The sequence below is a fragment of the Dreissena polymorpha genome, chromosome 9, assembly GCF_020536995.1.
Source record: "Dreissena polymorpha isolate Duluth1 chromosome 9, UMN_Dpol_1.0, whole genome shotgun sequence".
Classification (NCBI taxonomy): Eukaryota; Metazoa; Mollusca; class Bivalvia; order Myida; family Dreissenidae; genus Dreissena; species Dreissena polymorpha.
In genome coordinates, this window is record NC_068363.1 from 31,513,316 (window position 1) to 31,538,165 (window position 24,850).

The 24,850-nt window shown below is 33.4% G+C and overlaps 1 protein-coding gene across 1 annotated transcript in view; it reads left to right on the forward strand.

Annotated features, from left to right (window-relative positions):
• Nucleotides 1-24,850, forward strand: part of LOC127845723 (ryncolin-2-like) — a 265,737-nt gene that overhangs the window by 237,470 nt on the left and 3,417 nt on the right. The window contains exons 2-10 of the mRNA XM_052376823.1: nucleotides 5,902-6,022; nucleotides 10,654-10,711; nucleotides 11,856-12,026; nucleotides 12,654-12,824; nucleotides 13,433-13,603; nucleotides 14,858-15,028; nucleotides 15,746-15,916; nucleotides 16,634-16,804; nucleotides 18,706-18,836. Coding sequence (XP_052232783.1) covers nucleotides 5,902-6,022; nucleotides 10,654-10,711; nucleotides 11,856-12,026; nucleotides 12,654-12,824; nucleotides 13,433-13,603; nucleotides 14,858-15,028; nucleotides 15,746-15,916; nucleotides 16,634-16,804; nucleotides 18,706-18,836 — 1,336 coding nt within the window. The remainder of the gene's footprint in view (nucleotides 1-5,901; nucleotides 6,023-10,653; nucleotides 10,712-11,855; nucleotides 12,027-12,653; nucleotides 12,825-13,432; nucleotides 13,604-14,857; nucleotides 15,029-15,745; nucleotides 15,917-16,633; nucleotides 16,805-18,705; nucleotides 18,837-24,850) is intronic.

The following is a 24,850-nucleotide window of genomic DNA, read 5'->3' on the forward strand; positions in this document are numbered from 1 at the left end:
TGAACTATGAACATTCTTGAAGAAGCTAATTTAAAAGAACGAAATCAAATCATGGTTGACCATAGTATTAGGGAAGCCTATAATACACGATTTACATGGCTATTTACAAAACCATGGGGCACAACTTATCATTATATTCATGGTCGGACCGTGGTTAACTACTATCGAGGATATAAATTAACCATACCATGAACATATAATCATATAATCCAATCAATTATCATGGTTATAATCATTATAAAACCATGGTTGAAACCACCAAACCACGCTGTGTACGAAACATGCTAACATGTTATTACCATAAACCGAGATTAACCGTAGTCTTTATAAAGAAAATGATCGAAAATGGTCATGAAAGCGGCCAAACATCAAGGCATAAAACATGGTTAACCAGTGATAAAACACTGAGATCTCAAGGTCAACTAGGGTCTTTGAAACGTGGTCCACAATGTTTTAAACACGGCCATTCATGTTTCTACTCTGTTCATTTCACAGGAATGGTCACCTTTCCGGTGTTATATACTCAACCCTTGACTGGAGGTTGCCGTGGTGTAATGGATAAGGTGTCTGCGTTGCGCCCGGTTGGTCCTGGGTTCAATCCCCACTATGGGAGCGTTCTTTAGATTTCCCCAAAGAAACCAAGTACTGGTTCTTGGCCAAGGAAACGGACTCGAGAGCGTTTTAATAAGCAGGAGGCTTTCGATGCAATCGAGTTAAAATAAATAGGTGTAAACTTACTACTGAGCTGGAGTCCGTAATGTAGGATGTTGCTAGCGAGACCTATTCTGGACCCGGGCATCGGACTTACTGCATCTGATGATATTTTAATCGCCGCCTGACGCAAAATGTTGCAAAATTAGTGAATTAAGCAATACATTGGGACAAAACTATTTGCAATGGTCAAAGATCGCGTTGTTCAAAAAGGTGGCTGATTTCTGGCATAGCGTTCTGTTTTGTTGGAGATTTTTAAGAAGGTCTCCAACCTTCCAATGCAAAAGAATACTATACCATGCAAAAGAACGACACACTTATCATAACAACGCATTGATATCTGCCTGATATAACGTTGCCTTATTATATATTTTTGTATCATACCACAACATTGATATCGGCCTGATATAACGTTACCTGATATATTTTTTATATCATGGTTGACAGGAAGTTCTTATATATGTCAATGTCTGGAGTAACGTGGGATTTGTAATAAAGTCAACAATTTCTATCAACATGAATCATGTTCAACAAAACACTTTGATACCAAGAACGTACATATTTTAATCAATTTTGAAGTCATAAAGCACAAAAACGTTAATTTTTTTAAATGACGTCATCAATGAGACAATAAATCTTAAATATCGATATAGTCATTGCACTCGCAAATGTTGCACAGAAAGTCAAGACAAATGATAACTGTATGCTAATCCTCAACTATTTGAACGAAGGATTTAACACGCTTATGTCAATTTTGACACCATCATCAAAATGTCATTTTCAAAATAATGTCCAAAATGGCGTCTGCATTCTATTTGGTGAAGTGTGTTCTTCGATTAAATTTGTCGCTGCAGTCCCATCCTGATCTCTAATTCAAGACGTTTAGAATAAATGCGGGTCTGCTCTTCTCATTCGTAGTGCAAACAACTTTTTTTTCTCTATGCGATGTTTAAAATAAGCGATTATTCGCGTCGTCTTTTAGAACGCCGTTGCTACATGTATGTCAACGTGTTAAAGCCGGATCAGCAAAATCAGCGGGGATCCGTACATTTTAAATATAATATGGATTATTTTGCAGATTTTAAGGAAAATGTGGTATGATAAACAGAAAAATAGGTTACTGTCCCATCGTTTTGTAATATATTAGGCTCGGCATGAATGAAATAACGGCTCGGCAAGCCTCGCCGTTATATTATTCTTAGCCTCGCCTGATATATTACAAAACGATGGGACAGTAACCTGTTATTCTCTTTATATCATGGTCAACAGGAAGTTCTTATATCAGTCATGTGTGGAGGATGGTCATATTACTCGGAATCAACTATAAAGCGATATTCTTTAGTTAAATCGAATCAGATTCAACAAAAGAAACACTTTGATACCAAGATGTAATATATTTTGAACACAAAATGCAACAAAAACAGCAAAAACATTTTTTACAAAATGAAGCGCGCTTGCCCATGACGTCATTACTATCAAACGACAAAAGTCATATTCTTTCCCGCTAAAACAGCAGCTTTGTAGCGATTTTTTTTCTTTAAAATCGGGGACGTAGAGGTATGATAAACAGAAAAACAGGTTACAACCTGATCTTGTTGTAATACTACCTGATCTTTTTGTAATATATCAGGCTCGGCGCGAATAAAATAACGGCTCGGCAAGCCTCGCCGTTCTATTATTCTAAGCATTACCTGATTTATTACAAAAAGATCAGGCAGTAACCTGTTATTTTCTATATATCCGCTACAGTGAGAAAAATGCGAAGATACCAGACTAAAGATATACTTATTTTGATTCATCTGCTATTTAAGGGTCTTGTCATTCTATTATTTTGGGAGACTTCATATAAATCTCATCTTAAAAAAACCTTCTATGCAAATTTGTGAGGCATTTAAACTGACAATTTTATTTTACTATGTAGGCCTATTGCGCATGAACACTTATTGCCATGTTATAGAGTGATCTACTTAACTGAATCCAAACACTTGTGTCATCAATCAATGTCCAATGTCCGCTAAATCGATACTGTTTGCATGTAAATCTCTATCCGGTTTTGTATTTGTTGACAGCAACAAGCATTACATTTTAATGTTATGGACGAGTTCGATTATAATATTTGTATAACTCTATAGAACCTCACTGAACATTTTATGATAAATAGGTTAATGGAAAACAATTTGCATTTCCAGTAAATAAAATATTAAAGGGGCGTTTTCACAGATTTTGGTATGTATTGAAGCTTGTCATTAAATGCTTTATATTGATAAATTTAAACATGGGACCTAAAAATCTCCAGTAAAAAATAGAATACAATTTAAAAAAGTAACAAAAAAGTAACCCGCAACTGGACTCGAACCACTGACCCCTGGAGTCCTGGAGTAAAAAGTTTCCCGTTTAGACCATTCGACCATCCGTGCTTATGCTATGTCCGAATGCATTTTTTACTTATATCAGCAATCCTCGTAGTTTGCCAAAATAAAACGACAACAACAGAACTGTCCAAATTATTCAATCGTTACGCGTTGCAACGATTTATATTTTTCAGGTTTTCAAATCGTCAAAAGATGCATATAATGGATATTTTAGAGCATGGTTAATGTTCAATATTACCATTTCCTCACAAATATCATAACTAAAACGAAACTTTGTGAATCTGAAACAACGTTTTTTAATTTTGTCAATTTACCAAAACATGAAAAGGCCCCTTTAAAATGTTAATTACAACACATTTCATAGAGGGATTTTGCCCGTGAGTGTCAACTTTTATGTATCAGGGACAACACTTTCTGCCTAAACTGGATTTTTGATGAGCAGAGACTTTCCGTAAACGAAACATACCATAAAAGTGGAAAGTGTCGTCCCTGATTAGCCTGTGTGGGCTGCACATGCTAATCATGAACGACACTACGATCATGCAGTAAACCCCCTTTTCACAGAGCACGGCACATATATTTTTTCTTTTGTTTTCTATAACGTGGTTCTGAGTCATCGGGTTTCAAGCTTTAATACTATTGAACTACCCAACGTGCTTTTGTGAATAACATGTTCACAATGTTCTGTTTAAATATAACATTTGTCCACTTTTGAGACAATATTGGCAACTAGTTTTGCATAATACCTTTTGTCTTTTTTTCAATGCAATTTATAACATAATACTATAGAACAAAAGTTGTATTGTGCCGGGCATTACTATCATATTGGCTTTCAAAACAATTAGAACCTGGTCTGCCTTTTAAGAGCTTCATTACGAATTCATAGGTGGAACATGAATCATACCTTTTGACACTTTTGTCTGAAGAATAATATACGCGTTAACATGACAATGATGAAGTAGAAACAAGTCGGCTGAGACCAAACACTATAACGAATAATTCATGAATGTATTGAAATGTATTGACGGCAGTACTGAAAGTCTAAACCGCTCCCTTTCATTCGTTATTGTGTATTTATTCTAAAGCTGAACATTACGGAGTCGTTGAGATACCGTCATACAGGTTATTCATATAATGAAGTAGTAGGTACCGTCATTATTTTTCGACCGCACTTAAAAAACTTTGTTTTGGTTTTCTGCACATTGTGATGAATAAAATACGCCCTTCATCAATGTTTAGGTATCCCCATGTCACTTGCCGACATGACAACGCGTGTTTGTAAATACCACTTATTTAATTGTTTAAATTACTAAAAGATAATGAATGTTGCAATTTGAACATCGAGTAAAATACCTGCCTGCTATTTAATCCACAGTGGTATGAACCTTTTATCATTAAAATTTAGCTAATATATACTTAACTATTGCTTATTATGATTACCTTAACTATTATTGAATAATATACTATAACGCATCCAAATACTATACAACATCCAATTGGTCAAACTTCAAAATTCGAAAGGGAGTTTGTTGTCGTAGAAAACTAAATTCATATTGTTGTTACAAGCATACACCAATAAAACAATAGCGTTGAATAGCATCGAGAATATCATTGGTACTAAATGAAAGCAAACAATTATTCTCGTAATTGTGTAAACACACAAAATATATGAATTAAGCCGATTTTAGTGATTTCCTAACAAATTTAATTTCAAATCCATTAATACTTACAAATATACATGCCTATTGACACAAAGCAAGCCAATCTTATGGTATACAGATTCCTCGTATAAATGTTCCCATTAATTCCCATTATCTGGTTGTTAAAACATATGTTTGGTGTATGATAAGATTAACGCAAATAAGATTAATTATGCTAAAAATGTTACTGTTTGAAAATTGAGAGTCATTAATATAAGGTGAACATCTAGGTGTCCGAAAAATAAGAGTCTCACAAAATAAATAAAACGAGGACGTACGAAAATTTAGATACTTCGAAAAAATAGTAATATTCATCTTTAACGATTAGCCAACACATTATTAACGAAGATACAAACATTAAATTGTTCAAAAGGTCAATTATAAAACTGCCTCGCCAAAACAATTACTCTGCTTGCATTTGCGATAAATTTGTTACGTGAGCCGCTGTCGTATTATCGTTTCAAGCCATTCAACTTAGTCAACTCTCCCGAAACGTCCCGGCAGAAACAGGCAACCATACATATCAAAACCGCTCTTATCATTGTGTACACAACGGTCTTACTGACCTGTGTGCTAACGCGAAAGGAATTGTGGGTAGCACTTCTTTTACACCTAAAAAGTGAAAGCGAAAGCAGGTCAGGTAATCGTGCTTCTGACAATCTTTATCAATCTTAAAAGAGATTCAAAATCACATTTAAACATAATGAAATAACATTTCTGTAAACGACATTCCGTTTTAAACACACAATAAAAAAACGAGTTTTCTTTCATTATTAACATGTTCATTCCTACGCAGAACTACTTTGGCGGAAGCATAATTTCCCAAACCAGGGGAATGTTATGCGTCTAAGTATATGATGATCAGTTTGTGAAAGCACGTCGCACTGGAATGTCTACGAAGTAAGAAGATGCAGGATTGAATAGGCAACAAACATGGATATGACATTTCTTTTGAAATGTCTTATTGTTTACTGCATAACTTTTATTTTTGTGGATCACTTGACCACAGGTCAACAAGACCCATGCTCCGATTGTACAAGGTTCGAAATGAGGAAGGACTTGTCTTGTCATGTAGTGTTAAAATTTGTAAGAACAACAGATGTGACAACTTGCATGAGGGATTGCACGGACGATTGTCACGGATTGTTATTCAATGAACTTGAAAGAAATTGTACTTTATGCGCATCGGTAAAAATTGAAACTGGAAACCCTGACAAAAAGGCGACGGCGTTTGAAAAGGTACCTTTCAGAGTTAAATTGCTGCGTATTTTTATTCCATTTATATGATTTGGTAGAAATTTATTTATAAAACTGTTCCAGCAGCCAGTCGTGTAATATTGTTTACAGAGACGTTTAAATTTAATTAATATTTTTGTACTAACGATAATAAATTTGATTTAAAATACTTGGTTAAAAGCGAAGAAAAACGAAGATACATTTGGACATTGTTCTCCACTTGCATTTTTATTCTTATTATTTCACGTGATATTATGAACAATTATGCCGAATTTTTTACTTCAGAAGTTGCATATGAACAGATTGTGCTTTTATTCATCGTTGGGCCAACTAAGTTCTCTGAGATTGACTCTCTCATTCGAACACACTGGCTTATTAACGACAAAGTTTAAATATATCTGAACATGCACATGTGGTGTACACATCAACTATCATAAACTATACAATAAGTAATAAAGGGTATTTTTTATGTAATTATACATAATCGATAGTGCTATTTCCGCTAGTTGATATAAACGTTTATTTAGGTAGTTATTTGGAAATTCTCCCGACTTTTAAGATATCTTCTTTTAAAAAGGTTTTAGTTTGCTTAAGATCATGATTTACAGGAACCGATTTTTTTATATGCACTTTTACGTTTGCAATTTTGTTGTTTCTGGAGTCGGAAATGTTGAACATGTTTTCGTACTTCTCAGACAGAAAGCACTGACTTGTTTCGATTTACTTGCGCTTCTTTTTATGACAGCTTAACCGCCAAGTGATTGTTATTGATTTAAGGGTTATTGTGTCAAATTCACGCTGATTTTCGTCAATATTTTCTAATCTGGCCAGCAATTTGCTGAAACCAATCCGACTGTCGTAGGACTGTCGTAGGATTAAATAGCTTAAGTTGTGAAAATCCCCCACACTGTGAAAATCCCCCACACTATCTAAAATCTAAAACATCAGCATAAGAATTCATGGCGAGATTGGTCGGCTGATTGCTATCATTATTTCGACTAAGAACAAAATTCTATTTTACTTCGGTTGATTAGCAATTAAACCAGATCAAAACTGATGTGAATACAACCAATTTCATTTATATTAGATTTCTTAAGTAAAAGTTTATTGGATTTAGAAGTAAAATTACACAAACGCGATTTTTGGTCAGAGGCGTGATCGTTTCACGCATTAAAAGGACCAGTATTGATATTACGTTGACAATACAGTTCGCTCTCCATCTTGGAAGAACCGTTACGCGACAAAAATGTGTGAATGTATTACTTTCTTCGGCAGTTCAAAAAACGAATATTTGTATTGGTTTAATAGTATGAGACCATGGTTAAATTGTGAACGAACCGAAGAGTCTCGATTTGTTTACAATCTGGTTCTTAAAATCTATGTAATTCATTGATGCATTATTTTTATAATATGGCATAGAGTCCCTTATATGTTATTACATTCGTGTTAATTGTTATTTATGGATTTGCAGATAAAGAAAACTGACTTGTCACGACTATTTTACATGCAATATTTTAGCGTTTAAAACTAAATTAACATAGTATTTAACGCTTTTATAATCATATATTAAAACAAGTTGCAGCAATCACTCAATTCAAATAAAAACATCATTAATATCAACCTAATCGGGAATAGCCCCACCAATAACCAACATTAAGAACTATAACATAAATAACGAAACTACTATTAGATTTAGAACATCAAAACATATTTCCAAACACGAAAGCAAAAGGCAAATATACAAAAAACTCTAACGACAAACTGATAGTGTGTGTGCGCGCATAATTGTATTTCCTCGGTAAAATATTACATATACACATACAAGCATGTTATATACAGATAATTTTAATTACATATATTTGATGGGTACATAAATTAAGTTGTAAGTATGTATATCTTTTATCTGTAATATATTGCAAGTCAGAAAGTTAATTTAGTGCTGCATTGCATTGTGTAATATTAATGAATATTACATATCGTTACTATAAATAATAATACAATAGCGTTGTAAGCGGGCCGTTATTCGTATCTAACGTGCCAATATAAATTATAGCGACCCGCTTTGCCGGGCCGATTTTTCATATCTGAAAAGAATCGGATCACGCGGCTTAAACTGAACAAAATGGCGTTTACATTAAGTTTTAGCCTACGTGGAGCAATAAAATGGATGCCACATTTCAACGAAAGAATCGAACATAATTATAATGACACGTTGCACAAATTTTGATAGTACTATTATCGACTGAAACTGAAACTCTGCTGTTTATTCGATTGATGCCTATATCATGTCTGACAATGGCACATATACCGTTTAATATCCAGGACAAACAGTTTAAAAATATTTCATTTTGGGGTCGTAATTCATGTTTTCAATCCGGATATCTTTAGGGCTGGAAAAAAATGGGTATGACAAATTTTGGGTACGAACTTTTTTTATTAGGAAAGATGGAGTACCTGTAAGTATACCGGGGTACCCAAAAGTATTATTGGAAAATCGGTGTACGGTGAAGTATACTTCAAAGTACCCAGGGTTCGGGGAAGTAGTACCCGTGGGGAACTTGACCCATTCAGCCATAATGGTTCGATTCAAGTGAGGACAAGAATGTAAATGGTTTTCCCCATCTTCTATCAATTTAGCTATATAACGAATAAGAGTCCCTTTTAATTATTATTACCGTACATTTTCTATTTCATTGTGTAGATCAATAAATTGGTCTTCAAAGTTTCATTTACCGATGTTTGAAGTCGATCACTTTCTTTAATGAAATTATATTTCCCTTGTGAAGTGAGCTATATGATGAGAACTACACAGTTTTTCGTCTAATTTCCATAATAAATGTTTCTAGGAATAATTGGAAGACCGAATATGATTTGGTAATTTGTAAAAACTTTGCCGCAGCTCATATCATTTCCAAACAATTATGATATTCTTAGAAAATTGGTTAATAGACCAGCCTTTTCAGCACAGGTGTATAGGGATAAAAGTTCATAATGTAAATTATCTTTAACCCACTAGGTAAGGATTAATCATAAACTCCGGTGTATTCAAATTTAGCATATTTTACATCAGTTGTAAAGCTTCAAACATTTATAGTTAATCTTTAGGTATGCCTCCAAATGATACTTACGATTCATACTCCTCTAGCTTTGTAGCCAATACTGCACAGTTATCTAATGGAAGTTATGTAGCAGTTTTAAATTTATTTATCGTTTGATATTAAAGTACAGTTAAATGTACCCCAAGCCCCTTTGATTACGTTTTGCAACCAGCAATACCAGTATGTCTGGAAGTATTGATAGATTACAAATCACTTTTGCCAATCTTTACAATTACTACAAAATATTCCTTTTCGTAATTATTTAAAATATTGATTACATTTTAACAAATAATCACAATCCAATGTTTGTAAATCATTTGACACCGATCAATAAAATGTTATATACTAATTTAATCATTTTTAATCGATTAATTTTGAATAATCAATTAATAATCAGTGATTAATTATTTTTTTAATAATTAATCAACGAATATAACAATAACATGATGATGTTGAACATTACTATAATTTCAATATTAAAATAAGTAAATTTTTTATGCCCCCGGTAGGGTGGCATAATGCAGTTGAACTGTCCATCAGTCAGTATGTCAGTATGTCAGTATGTGTGTGTGTGTATGTCAGTCTGTCCGTCCGTCCGAAAAAAAGCTTTAACGTTTGCCATAACTTTTGCATTATTGAAGATAGAAACTTGATATTTGGCATGCGTGTGTACCTCATGGAGCTGAACATTTTGAGTGGTAAAAGGTTAAGGTCAAGGTCATCCTTCAAGGTAAAATGTCAAATATATGGCGTCTGTCCGTCCGAAAACTTTAACATCGGCCACAACATCTTCAATATTGAAGATAGCAGCTTGATATTTTGCATGCATGTGTATCTCATGAAGCTGCACATTTTGAGTGGTGGAAGTTCAAGGTCAAGGTCATCCTTCAAAGTCAAAGGTCAATTTTTTTTCAAAGCGTCGTTCACAGAAGCTGCACATTTTGAGTGGTGGAAGTTCAAGGTCAAGGTCATCCTTCAAGTTCAAGGTCATCGTTCAAGGTCAAAGGTCAATTTTTTTTCAAAGCGGCGTTATCATGAAGCTTCACATTTTGAGTGGTGGAAGTTCAAGGTCAAGGTCATCCTTCAAGGTCAATAGTCGAAACATTTTTTTTTTCAAAGTGTCGTTCTCATGAAGCTCCACATTTTGGTTGGTGGAAATTCAAGGTCAAGGTCATTCTTCAAGGTCAAAGGTTAATTATTTTTTTCAAAGCGGCGCAATAGGGGGCATTGTGTTTCTGATGAACACATATTTTGTTTTTAAATAAATTAATTCGTTGTTTACTGTTTCCTATATTTTAAGTAATCTTGATGCCACATCGTTTAAGCAATAAGTCATAGAGCCGTTTGCTATACATTGTTTTAATAATTGTCTGTAGTACTGCGTTGCTAACTAATAAAAATAGTGAAAGCGTTGATTTTAATTGTAATGGTTTATTAAAAAGTGTAAATGTATGAAATTGAAATGCAAACTTGTGTATGTTTTTAATTATGATAATTTTAGTTTTATGTTAACATTTGTGTTTTTTATTAATAAAGGTCAAGAAAAAATGTGGTTACCAGACTCCATCTGATTCTACGAAAACTTCGCAAAAATGTGAGTTATCGTCAATATTTTCAGAAATGTGTCGCACAGATGGTATATTTCATTTATTAAGCAAATGAGATACATTCGGTAAATGTTTTGTGGTATTTTAGCTCTGTGCAATAAAACTTGATATATATATGGCAAACAGGTTGTCCATTTATATGCTGAAATACAAAATTTTGCAGCGGCCGTTTTTAGTAACATCTAACCAATCAAGCTACAAACAATGGCTCACAGATATTGATATATTAAGATATTGTTTTTCATCACACATGTACCAGCGTTATCTAATGGTACAGTATAAAGGTAATGCACATGTTCATTGAAAGGTGATTCCAACCGACTCTATAACTGCGTAAACAAACACTACATAATTGACCTTCAAAGGATGCTATAGTCCTCGTGAAACCAAATAGCAATTGTCAGATGTGAAAATTCCAATAGTCGAAAAAACGACATATTTTACAAATAAACATTATAAATGAACTAATATTAAACGTTCCGAAATGTTTATATAATCGATCAGTATATCCCAACTAATTATCATTATATCAACTCATTCACATTGCAAATATGTAAATATTCAATAAATGCAAGTATTTGTCTCCAGTACAAAGGAACATATTTCCCTTATAGTTTTAAACATGTTAAACAATACATACACACATGCATGTTGCAATAATTTGAAAGTAATTTATATTATACGTTTAAATCGTGTCATAAAAGAAGAAGAATTAATGAATAGATTATTTCGGAAATAATGAAGACCATATTGTGACAACATACCAGTAGTGTTTAGTGCTTGAGACCCACGCCCAATTCTGTTTATCCATTTGTACTTTTTACATATGCTAAATCAGATTAAGAAATAAACTTAAAACAGAGATTTAGAACATACACATAACATAAACTATACTGAAAACGATTGCATATACAATATTGGTCCGCTGTAATAGCTACTAATATTATGTAACCCACACCATCCTTCATTGTAAACACACATTGAATGATTATTTCTGTTTGTGGTTGTGTAAATAAAAGTATTCAAATTATAATATGGCTAAACACGTCTTAATGTAGGAATATGTTTGAAATCAGTACCTTTAAAATTTTAAACAAAACTTTGCTGTCTATGGAAACTGTTCCGTTATAGTGTGCCCTCCGTTCGAGAACAAAAAGAACGGGAAAGTGGTTGGAGAATCTCTGCTTGAAGGTGCCACTAAGAATTTGACCTGCCACCCCGGATACAGTCCTCGAGACAGAAATAACGTTGTGAGCCAATGTAAAAATAGCCAATGGACGAAAATTACGGAGTGTGCTATAGGTATCATTTGTGAATGTTAGGTTTTTAATTTTATGAAAGTGAATTTTTTATTTGAATTTCCTTCACCATGACCAAGTAAATTTCCACTATTTGATGAAGAGGTCCGATCATAATCTTCTAAAAGCATTTGCAACTTAAATATTATATCGTTACGCAAATTATTAAACCTTTACATTCATTTAAGTAAACACTGATTTTGACAGGAACAAAAGATACCGTTTTGGGGTTGAGTAAATGCGCAACGCGTTGTTTATTACGAAACTAGAAACTGATTAAGACAAATATCGCATCAGCCTATTCCTTGTGTACATAGTTCACACAAGCCTATAAAAGTGATCTTACAAAATAGTGAAAACATTTTAATTATATATCAAATGCCGACCATAAATACATTCAAATAATACCATTCGGCTTAAATAGCATACCGATGCTCTGTTCCCTACATTAACCTAAGCACTTTATGCCGCTAATATGGTCATTTTACTATTGGTTAAATTGTGTGTGTCTTTATGATAAATTATTCATTTCTAAAATATTTCAACGCACATTCCAATTAAGACATATTTCTAGATAATTGCCCTCTTTTGATTTTTTTATTCGCTGTCTTTGGAAATTGTTCATTTGTAGTGTGCCCTACTTTTGAGAACATCAACAACGGGAAAGTTGAAGGAGACACTCTGTTCGAAGGTGCAACTAGAAATTTGACTTGCAATCCCGGATACAGTCCCCGAGACAGCAATGCTGTATTGAGTCTTTGTCAAAATGGCCAATGGACAAAAAAAACGGAATGTATTAAAGGTATCACTTATAAAATTAAATGTTTTTGTACAGTTGGTATTGTTTTATTTTAATTTCCATCACCATGTCAAAGTATTACCACCAGTTGTCGAAAAGGCCAGAGTGTAATTTTGTTAGAGCATTTACATTTTGAATATAATATACGTACTCATATATTCAACCTTTACAATTATATTTATTAAAACAACGACCTTGACAGAAACAAAACCTACCGCTATGCTTACAATTATTTTGCAACTAGGAACTGCTGAAGACAAATATCGAATCATGTGAATCCATCTGAACTTAAAATGTATTTACTAAACAGACAAGAAGTTTACTTTCAAACAAACTGTAATAACATGTGGATTAGATATCAACCTGAAATGTTTACAATACTAGTCCGTTTTAATAGTTTAACGATGCTCTGTTTTCAACACAAGCCCCAGCAGTCGGCTAATATGGTCAGTTTAACTCTTTGCTAAATTATCCGTGCTGTTGATAAAATTAATTTAAGTAAAAATATGGCAACGCACGTGTCAATTATAGCACAGTTGTGAGACTACTGTCCCTCTTTGAAAACACAAGTGTTGTATATACGCTGTCTTTGGGAACTGCTCATTTTGTAGACTGCCCTCCTTTTGAGAACAACAGCAAAGGGAACGTTACAGGAGACTCTCTGGTTGAAGGTGCAACTAGAAATTTGACTTGCGACATCGGATACAGTCCCCGAGACGGCAATATCGTAGTCAGCCGATGTCAAAATGCTCATTGGACATCCATAACGGAATGTGTTAGAGGTAGCATTTGTGAAATCTAAACATTCGTTTGTTAAAAAGTGTATATATGATATAAATTTAAATCATTATTACCAATTAAATTTCCATCAACTGTCGAACAGATCAGATGGTGATCGTCTAAAAGAATTTGCAACTTCAATATTATATTGTTACTCTAAATTGTAAACCTCTCCCTTAATATAACCAAAACACTTATTTAGACAGGACCAAAAGCTACCGTTTTTTGGATGAATATATGCGCTACGCGTTTATTTATTTTGCAACAACAAACTGCTGGACACAATTATCGAATCATGTAAATCGGTCTGTTCTTAATACATATTTCAAATGGCACTAAGAAGTTAAATCAAAACAAATAGTTTTGACATCAATTTAATATAACAATACCAAACATACCGACCATTAATGAATTAAAATAATATTATCCCGCTTTAATAGTTCACTTATGCTCTGTTCACAACACTAGCCCCAGCACTGAATGCAGCTTACAATTATCATTTCGACTCTGTGTTATATTGCCTGTGTTTTTATGATAAAAACTATTCAATTACAAAATATGGCAATACTCCTGTCTATTATCATGGTACAGTTTTGGGATCATGTTCTACCAACAGAAAAACAATTGTTTATATGCTTTCTTTGGAATATGTAACTTTCTATGATTGTTTGTACAGTTGTTATTGTTTGATTTTAATTTCCATCACCATGTCGAAGTATTACCACCAATTGTCGAAAAGTCCAGATCGTAATTTTGTTAGAGCATTTACATTTTAATATAATATCTGTACGCATATATTTAACCTTTACATTTATTTTCATTAAAATATCGACCTTGACAGGAACAAAAGCTACCGTTTTGCGTTATGCTTACATTTATTTTGCAACTAGGAACTGCTGAAGACAAATATCGAATCATGGGAATCCATCTGAACTTAAAATGTATTAAAACACAGACAATAAGATTACTTTCAAACACACTGTTATATCATGTAGATTAGATATCAACCTGAAATGCTTACAATACTACTCTGTTTTAATAGTTTAATGATGCTCTGTTTTCAACACAAGCCCCAGCAGTCGGCTAATATGGTCAGTTTTTCTCTTTGTTAAATTATCCGTGCTGTTGATACAACGTATTCAATGTATGAATATGGCAACATAAGTTTCATTATAGCACTGTTTTAAGACTATTGCCATCCTTTAAAAACACGAGTGTTGTTTATATGCTGTCTTTGGAAACTGTTCCTTTTGTAGTCTGCCCTCCTTTTGAGAACAACAGCAAAGGGAACGTTACAGGGGACTCTCTGTTTGAAGGTGCAACTAGAAATTTGACTTGCGACACCGGATACAGTCCTCGAGACGACACTATCGTAGTCAGCCAATGTCAAAATGGTCATTGGACGAATATAACGGAATGTGTTAAAGGTAGCATTTGTGAAATTGACATATTTGTTTGTTAAAAAGTCTACATATGATTTAAATTTCCATTAGTATAACCAAGTAAATTTCCATCAACTGTCGAACAGTTAAGATGATGATCGTCTAAAAGAATTTGCAATTTCAATATTATATTGTTACTCTAAATTGTAAACCTCTCCCTTAATATAATCAAAACACTTATTTAGACAGGACCAAAAGCTACCGTTTTGTGGATGAATATATGCGCTACGCGTTAATTTATTTGGCAACTACAAACGGCTGGAGACAATTATCGAATCATGTTAATTGATCTGTTCTTAATACATATTTCAAATGACACTAAGAAGTTAAAACAAAACAATTGTCTTGATATCAACATAATATAAAAATACCAAACATACCGACCATAAATGAATTAAAATAATATTATCCCGCTTTAATAGTTCACTTATGCTCTGTTCACAACACTAGCCCCAGCACTGAATGCAGCTTACAGTGATCATTTCGACTCTGTGTTATATTGCCTGTGCTTTTATGATAAAAACTATTCAATTACAAAATATGTCAACACTCTTGTCTATTATCATGGTACAGTTTTGGGATCATGTTCTACCCATAGAAAAACAATTTATATATGCTTTCTTTGGAATATGTAACTTTCTATGTTTGTTTGTACAGTTGTTATTGTTTGATTTTCCATCACCATGTCGGTGTCTATTGTAGTCTGCCCTCCTTTTGAGAACAACAGCAAAGGGAACGTTACAGGAGACTCTCTGTTTGAAGGTGCAACTAGAAATTTGACTTGCGACGCCGGATACAGTCCCCGAGACGACCATATCATAGTCAGCCAATGTCAAAATGGTCATTGGACGAATATAACGGAATGTGTTAAAGGTAGCATTTGTGAAATTGACATATTTGTTTGTTAAAAAGTCTACATATGATTTAAATTTCCATTAGTATAACCAAGTAAATTTCCATCAACTGTCGAACAGTTAAGATGATGATCGTCTAAAAGAATTTGCAATTTCAATATTATATTGTTACTCTAAATTGTAAACCTCTCCCTTAATATAATCAAAACACTTATTTAGACAGGTCCAAAAGCTACCGTTTTGTGGATGAATATATGCGCTACGCGTTAATTTATTTGGCAACTACAAACGGCTGGAGACAATTATCGAATCATGTTAATTGATCTGTTCTTAATACATATTTCAAATGACACTAAGAAGTTAAAACAAAACAAATGTCTTGATATCAACATAATATAAAAATACCAAACATACCGACCATTAATGAATTAAAATAATATTATCCCGCTTTAATAGTTCACTTATGCTCTGTTCACAACACTAGCCCCAGCACTGAATGCAGCTTACAGTGATCATTTCGACTCTGTGTTATATTGCCTGTGCTTTTATGATAAAAACTATTCAATTACAAAATATGTCAACACTCTTGTCTATTATCATGGTACAGTTTTGGGATCATGTTCTACCCATAGAAAAACAATTTATATATGCTTTCTTTGGGATATGTAACTTTCTATGTTTGTTTGTACAGTTGTTATTGTTTGATTTTCCATCATCATGTCGGTGTCTATTGTAGTCTGCCCTCCTTTTGAGAACAACAGCAAAGGGAACGTTACAGGAGACTCTCTGTTTGAAGGTGCAACTAGAAATTTGACTTGCGACGCCGGATACAGTCCCCGAGACGACAAAATCCTAGTCAGCCGATGTCAAAATGGTCACTGGACGAATATAACGGAATGTGTTCAAGGTATCATTAATGCATGTTAAATATTTGTTCGTAAAGTAGTCGTAAAATGTTTGATTTTAATTTTCATGACCATTGCAAATTATATTTCTACCAGTTTTCGAAAAGGTCATATCCTAATTTTGTAAAAGCATTTACAACTTAAAAAGTATATCTTTACTCAACAAATTACATCAACATTCCTGAAATTAAAATACCGACTTTGACAGCAACAAAAGCTACCGTCTTGGGATTGATTAAATGCACTAGGAGTAAATTTAATTTGCAACTAGAACTTGCTGGAGACAAATATCGCTTCAGTTTTGCTTAATACATATATCAAATAAGGCTTAGAAATTAACTTCACAACAAAAAGTTATAACATATACATTATATAAAAAAGAATGGGAATTAATAACATAAATACTTGCCCGCTTTACTTGCTTACCGATGCTCTGTTCCAATCTCTAGCCACGGCAGCCAATATATCGTAAATGGTCATTTTACTCTTTATTAAAGTACCAGTGATTTTATGAGAAAAAGTATTCCATTTTTAGCTCATCTATTTCTTGAAAAAAAGTATGAGCTATTGTCATCACCTTGGCGTCGGCGTCTGCGTCGGCGTATGCGTCGGCGTCCGGTTAAGTTTTGTGTTTAGGTCCACTTTTCTCATAAAGTATCAAAGCTATTGCATTCAAACTTGGTACACTTACTAACTATCAGTAGGGGACTGGGAAGGCAAAGTAAGATAACTCTGGCGTGCATTTTGACAGAATTATGTGCCCTTTTTATACTTAGAAAATTGAAAATTTGGTTAAGTTTTCTGTTTAGGTCCACTTTATTCCTAAAGTATCAAAGCTATTGCTTTCATACTTGCGACACTTACTTACTATCATAAGTGGACTGTGCAGGCAAAGTTATGTACCTTCGACTGGCATTTTGACAGAATTTTGGCCCCTTTATACTTTAAAAATTGAACATTTTGTTAAGTTTTGTGTTTTGGGCCGCTTTACTGCTTAAGTATCATAGCTATTGCTTTCAGACTTGGAACACTCACAAACTATCATAAGGGGACTGTACGGAACAAGTTGCATAAATCTGGTTGTCATTTTGACGGAATTATGGCCCTTTTTTGACTTAGTAACTTTGAATATATGGTTAAATTTTGTGTTTACATCCACTTTACTTCTAAAGTATCAAGGCTATTGCTTTCAAACTTCAAATACTTTCATACTATAATGAGGGAACTGTACCTGGCAAGTTGAAATTTACCTTGACCTTTGAATTACATTGACTCTCAAGGTCAAATAATTAAATTTTCTAAAAATTGCCATGATTTCGTTATTTATAATCAGATTTGACTGATACTTTGACAAAACAACTCTTACATGCTATACTACAATAGAATCCACCCAAACCACCCCCCCCCATTTTTTTTAATTTTATTTTGTTTTTGCATTTTTATTTCTTATTGTTGGAAGAAAATGTAATAAATGACCACACCCCCACACTATACACCCCTCTCCACCCCACCCATCCATATTTTTTTTATTGAAGTATTGAGATAGTTCCCTTCACCTTTAAAAAGAAAAAAAAAGAGCGGTCTGTACCCACAAGGCGGTGCTCTTGTATAAATATTGCAACAAACGTATTAATTATGACATAGATGTTTTATCATGTTTGTATTAATCATTAACTAATCAAAAGGTATTAATCTTACATTACAACAATTGTTATTGCAAATATAAATGCCAATTGTATAAAGAAATATGCTCGAACGAATTAACTTATGCTTTACTTTGGTATTACAATGCAATATTGTCATGTTGATGAAGTGCTAGTAAGCTGTCTTTTACAGATTTAAGAATAACATTTTGAATACAATGAATACAATATAATGTTATATGTTTGTTATTGTTGCTCAGTGAAAGACTGCACCGAGCTACTAAACAGAGATTCCACAAAGCTAAGCGGTGTGTACACCATCATCACCCCTGTCACTCACACCAAGGTACAGGTGTTCTGCGACATGGAGAAGGATGGGGGAGGCTGGACGGTAGTATCATTCTTATCTAAAATACAATATCACCATGTTATTTATTTCACACCAAGATACGGCTGTAATGTGACATGGAGATTTATGAAGAAAGATCGTCGACTTGTTTCATACATACACTAATTTCGATTCACAAACGATCGTAATATCGCAGTGGCTAAGTTTATGTTATATCTTTATGGCATGTTGTTGCCTTGTTGGGTTCAACATGCACAAAATCCATGTTTTGCATATATAGCGCTTTTCATGTGATGTCAATTGTCAACCCGACCGCACAACTTTAAAAACAATACCTTACATGTATGAAAAGATAACGTTGTTTGTAAAAATAAAATGTTTAGAAATCTTGACTATTCAACTAAACATATTCACCTTTAAAACCACACAAGGAGTGTTTACTGGTAGAGGATGGATCAGGCATTGATATTATGAAAAATAACTCAACTCATTCAAAAACATCTATTTTCGTTTTGTCATGTCGGCGTGTTGGCGACCTTCAAAAGCGCAAACGCTCAAAAACGACATAGTGAGAGAGCCAGTCGTCCACTACACGTACGTTTAAGTCACAAGGTCAAACCAAATTCATGTACATTCCTTTGCCCATTATATTGCGCTGTTGACATTCGAGTTTTTTGATATAGCAAATGTTTATAACGACAAAATGTACGCCGATAAAAGTCATTAAGTATTTAATGTTCTTAAGTTATAGCTTGTTGGCACAAACCGCCATCATGCGACTTCACGAAAGGACTCCATATATCTGTATTTAGTATTGACGAACTCACACAAAATCGAACCCTATAACTGAAGGTTTGATTAATCTTTACATTCACAATAAACACATGAATTTCTGCAACTTGCGATTTTCAAAATTTTAGGATTTTGAAGCCGAAGCGGAATGTTGGGGCATCTGTGTCCTCAGCTCACATGTGCATATGATAAAAAGTATATTCGCACATACATATAACAGTAATCAATTGAATTGCTGCTATTAATATCTGTATAACGCTTAAATTAGGCTTAAATTTAGTTGGATAAACACTCAATAATTTGTGTTTAAACAATGTGTTATGCTGTGGTATATGTATAACCTTATTTTCGGAAGAATTGGGATTGATTAAAAAAAGTCAGTCATTTGTCCCTCAGTCGTATTTTGGTGCCACGCGAATCTTATTATTGCTTGTTTATTTATGAATTGTTTCAATTCATTGACAAACGTGTGATCTTATGCACCTGCATGTTTTAATTATGTTTTTTTGTTTATAAACGGGGGATATTGGGCTTTTAAAAAAGACATTGTTTAGCTCGTGTCTCGTGCCGTACTGAAAAATATACTGCTCTTAAAAGAAATAAAGCCTGTACAAACATTTTGACCAGCATGGTAACTGGTTTAAATTTTGAATTTTTTAATCTTTGCAAATTGTGTCTATTTAATTTTGGCTGTCTAGCAGCTGTAACGTTGTTGTGTATTAAACATAATCTAATTAATTTTAAGGTCTACTAACACTACATAGAAGAGCGATAGTTACATTTACGTTTTGATTAGAACGCTGTGTATATCTTCCAATACAATCTATTTTAAACAAGAATACATAATTGCAGTTTCTTTAAAAACAAATTCTTTTGTTCCCTAAATACAATGTTTCTTTAAAATTTGGTAAATTATTGAAATTAAAACGACCGTCTATCTTCAATAACTATATCAAACTGGTTTGACAAAGGTAAAGATGTCTAAATGAGTGCAAATGGATGCAAATAATAACTGTTGTCATATGGTACCATATGTCTTATCGGAAGGAGATAATATGATCAATACTTATATACGCTTGTTCAGTGGTCTGTACCTATTCTATTTTGACTTTTCAAAGTTGAAGTTTCAATTTGTTACATGAGAACCTTTCATGTCTTGAGATTAAATTATGGTCATCGGTTATATTGCTCAGTTGATAACGGCGTAAAATAATCGAATCAATTTTACAGTTTTTGTGTCGTAGTTGGAAGAGCAATATTTAATAGTGTTTCAAGTTTTTACAGTTGCAATTGAGAATATTAATTATTTTATACATCCAGACTGCAACATAGCGTATGAGATGTACCTCAGGTTAACAAAAACACATGTTTAATAGTTGTGTAGTGTTGGTTTTTTACGATCAACAATAGATGACGAGGTGTATCTGACAATTGTTGTTCTTTCATCGTGCTCAAGGTAGCATCTCATCCTTCAGTTGCTAATTGTAATTTAATCGAAATATATTCTTTTCTAGCGAAGTTTTATTTGAATTGTGATGTTTTGGTTTAACAATGATTTACACTCGATTGTTTTATTAAACTTTTTTGGCCCAAATTGAGCTTTGGTTGACATTAAACCTGTTTTTAATCCCAAATGCTATGATGTGTATTAACTCTAAGGTGTTGTGTTCAGTCTGTTGCAGTTACTTGTTTTTCCTTTGTCAATGTATAAATGTATGCCATTTGGTAAGCTGCCTAAAATCAAGTACGTTCTTGTAATGTTAATAATGATCTCCTGATAATAAATATGATGCTTCACTTAACATATTAATGAAATTATGGCCCCTTTTAGCAAAATAAGGATATTAAGCATTGCATTTGTCGTACTTATGTGCGTCCCGAAGCTTGTATTTTGAACGCCGTTTTAACTCAAAAAGGGATCTTGCCTAAACTTTCACAGTTAAATGACCATAATGTGTTATGACCCTTAAGAAAGGAATTTCGGATGCGATGAGTTTTAGCAGAATTAGGGTCCTGTGTATGTGTTTCCACATTATAATATTTAGCCTCTTGAAGATTGTGTGTTTAACTTGTCTTTAACAATTGTGTGTATCTCGCTCACAAGTTTACAGGTGGATAACATTTATGAGCTGATGACTGTGAAGGAATTTTGATGGCAACGTAGTTTGGCATAATGATGTCCCTTTGCATGTTTTCTACTCAAGAATATACATGTATATTTCTTATGTTTTCAACTTTCAACTCCACGGTTGATCTCGCTATTACTCTCAAGGTTGAATAACGTGTATGTGTAGAAAAAAAGTAATTGTGGCTGCAATTTAAGAATGGGGATGGATTCACAAATTTCGGTACATTAGTCTCTCAGTCGTATTTTGGTGGCACGCTTTACTTGAAATGTATTGTTTCTTTATTGATGATATTATGCACATTCATATTTTAATTATGCTATTTTGTTTAAACAAGGAAATGTGGGCTTAAAACAGGAACTTGTTGAGCTCGTGTCTCGAAATAAACTCGCTATATATATATATATATATATATATATATATATATATATACCAATATATAGTGCCAGTTACGCGGTCTCGGTAGTTTTCAGACTGTACTTACGAGGTCAATATAAAAAACGGGGTCTATATACAACCCCGCATTCTAGGCTCCTTTAATTACTATGAGGGGGGTGTAGGGGAGGTAATGCAATCAAATGTCACAATAAGGTCTTAAATCGAAAACCACAATCACGTCTGAAATTGAAATTGTATATACCTCGCAAATAAGTTCGCTATATATTTCCTTGTATAAGACGTTAAATAAATGGCGTGTTCATAAATAACAATATATAAGGTACCCTTATATACCTTAATTCGTGTTAATATCGGATAAAAAAGGGTATGGAGATACACGTGTTTAAAGTGGGAACCCCATGACCTATTTCTAAATCAGAGACCCCGTAACTGGTCATATGTGTGAATATATATATATATATATATATATATATATATATATATATATATATATATATATTCTGCTCTTAAAAGTAATAAAATGTAAACAAACATTACCCAGCATGTTAACTTGCACACACTGCATACATGTAGTTTGGTTAGTTATTTTTTGTGACATGTACACAACACACACGGCATGAGTTTCTTAATAATATGTATCTTTTATATGTTTACACATGGTTATCCCTATGATCATTTTTTGGCGTTGTTCTTAAATATGACCTTTCATGTGTGGAGATATAAAAACAATTTCATCGGTTGAATTGCGCGCTCAGTCGATAACAGCATACACTAATCAAATCGAGTTTACGTTTTCAGTGTCGAAGTTAGAAGAGTCCAAATTTAAAAGCGTTACATGCACTATCTGGGTTGGCATGAATATCATTATTTATTTTATACATTTAGACTGCAAAAAAACGTATGCGATTTAACTCCGTTTTATAAATACACATGTATTATAGTTGTGCGCTGTTGGCTTTTTACAATCAACAATGTATGACGAGATTTATCGGACAATTGTTTGTCTTTGATCGCGCTCTGTTAAGCATCTGACCATCAAGTATTTTATTGTTATTTCATCGATACATATTCTCGTCTAGCGAAATTTGATTTGAATTAAAATGTTATTGTGTTAGATAGATTAATAGATAGTTGTTGAGTCCAGTTTTTGTCCCGTGCCAATGTAAACATGTATGCCAGTAGGTTAGCTTCCTAAAAAAGTACGTTCTTGTAATGTATATAATGATCTCCTACTAATACAGATGATGTTTCACTTAACATATTTCTGACATTATGGCCAATTGGGAAAAGAAAGAAATAACGCATCACACTTGTCCATCCTTCCGTACTTAAGTGCGTCCCGAAGATTGTATTTTGAAATCCTCTTTAACTTACATATACATCTCGCTTAAACTTTAACAGGTAAATGACCTTAATGTGTTAATGGCCTTTCAGAAAGGACTTTCGGATGAAACAAGTTTAAGCACAATAATGGTCTTTTGAATTATGTTATTCCATAATATACTATATAGTTTCTTAAAGATAGTTTGAAAACCTTTATTTCAGTTTTATAGTTTTACACAAATATTGCTGCTAGAGTTATTTATTTAAAAAAAGACCAACAACTCGCACACCTGTGTATCGAGGTATCTTGTTAAAACGTGTTTGATATCATGATGTATGCAAACGAAGAGGAAATTGTGTATTCTGCTTGTGTTACCCGTTTCAGAAATATATCGCATCTAGATATATATAGATAGATTCACGTGTTCACCCGGATATGTTGGTGCATTTATTTCTCGCCTTTAGTTTGATCTCTATACATAATTGTAATGTTGGGGCATAATTGTGCACATATCTAGTAATTGTTAAGTCCGCGTTTCAGAAAGCTTGATCAAGCTGCTGCAATTGTTGGATTAATGTGCGTTCGTGCGTTCATTGTACGTGTGTCCGGACTGTAACTTCAACATTTGTTATTAAATGTGAAAATAATCACTAATATTAACTATCACAAGACGCCGTTTCGAGAGTGATAACCGAATCGCCAGCTGAAATTCAAGGTCGAACTTTGCAGGTTTGAAGGTCACCCTTAGAGAACAAATGTCGAATTTGAGCATTATAAAGCAGGGAGAAAGGGAAGATTTTGGACATTCAGCTTTTTCGGTCCGTAACATTATTATTCAAAATTCAACTATAATTATACTTTCCACGCATGTTCCCCATGAGATGGCTTATCGCGTGTAAGACCCGTCTCACTTGCTCAAAATAAAAGATACATTTAGAGGTTAAATGTCAAATTTTGTCATAATAAAAAATCAAACAAAAATCATTTATAGACAACCTTTTCAAAATCCGGCCATTAAGTGTTAAATTTGTTGTATTGATCTTTTTATTATTGCAAATGAGTCCATGATCTTTTTATTATTGCAAATGAGCCCAATAATTGTTGTTTTGAGCTTTTATTTATTCAATGGCATGCACTTAAATAACACGATCTCTGAACAAGTCCGTTTAAAGTTCAGCTCCTATCAGAATGAAGTATCACGAGTAATGCATCGATATTTTGTTATTGACAAACTGTATGCTTGAAATATCCAAATATTTTGATCTTGTTTAAGTCACGGCCTTTAATCAAGCGCACAACCTCTTTTTGAGATGCATTAATACATGAGCCAAAGCAACTTCCGAGGTGGCGCTCGGGCCCGGATGTTTTGAAATTTCATGGATAATTTTACAGAGTGATTAGGTTATTTATGTTTT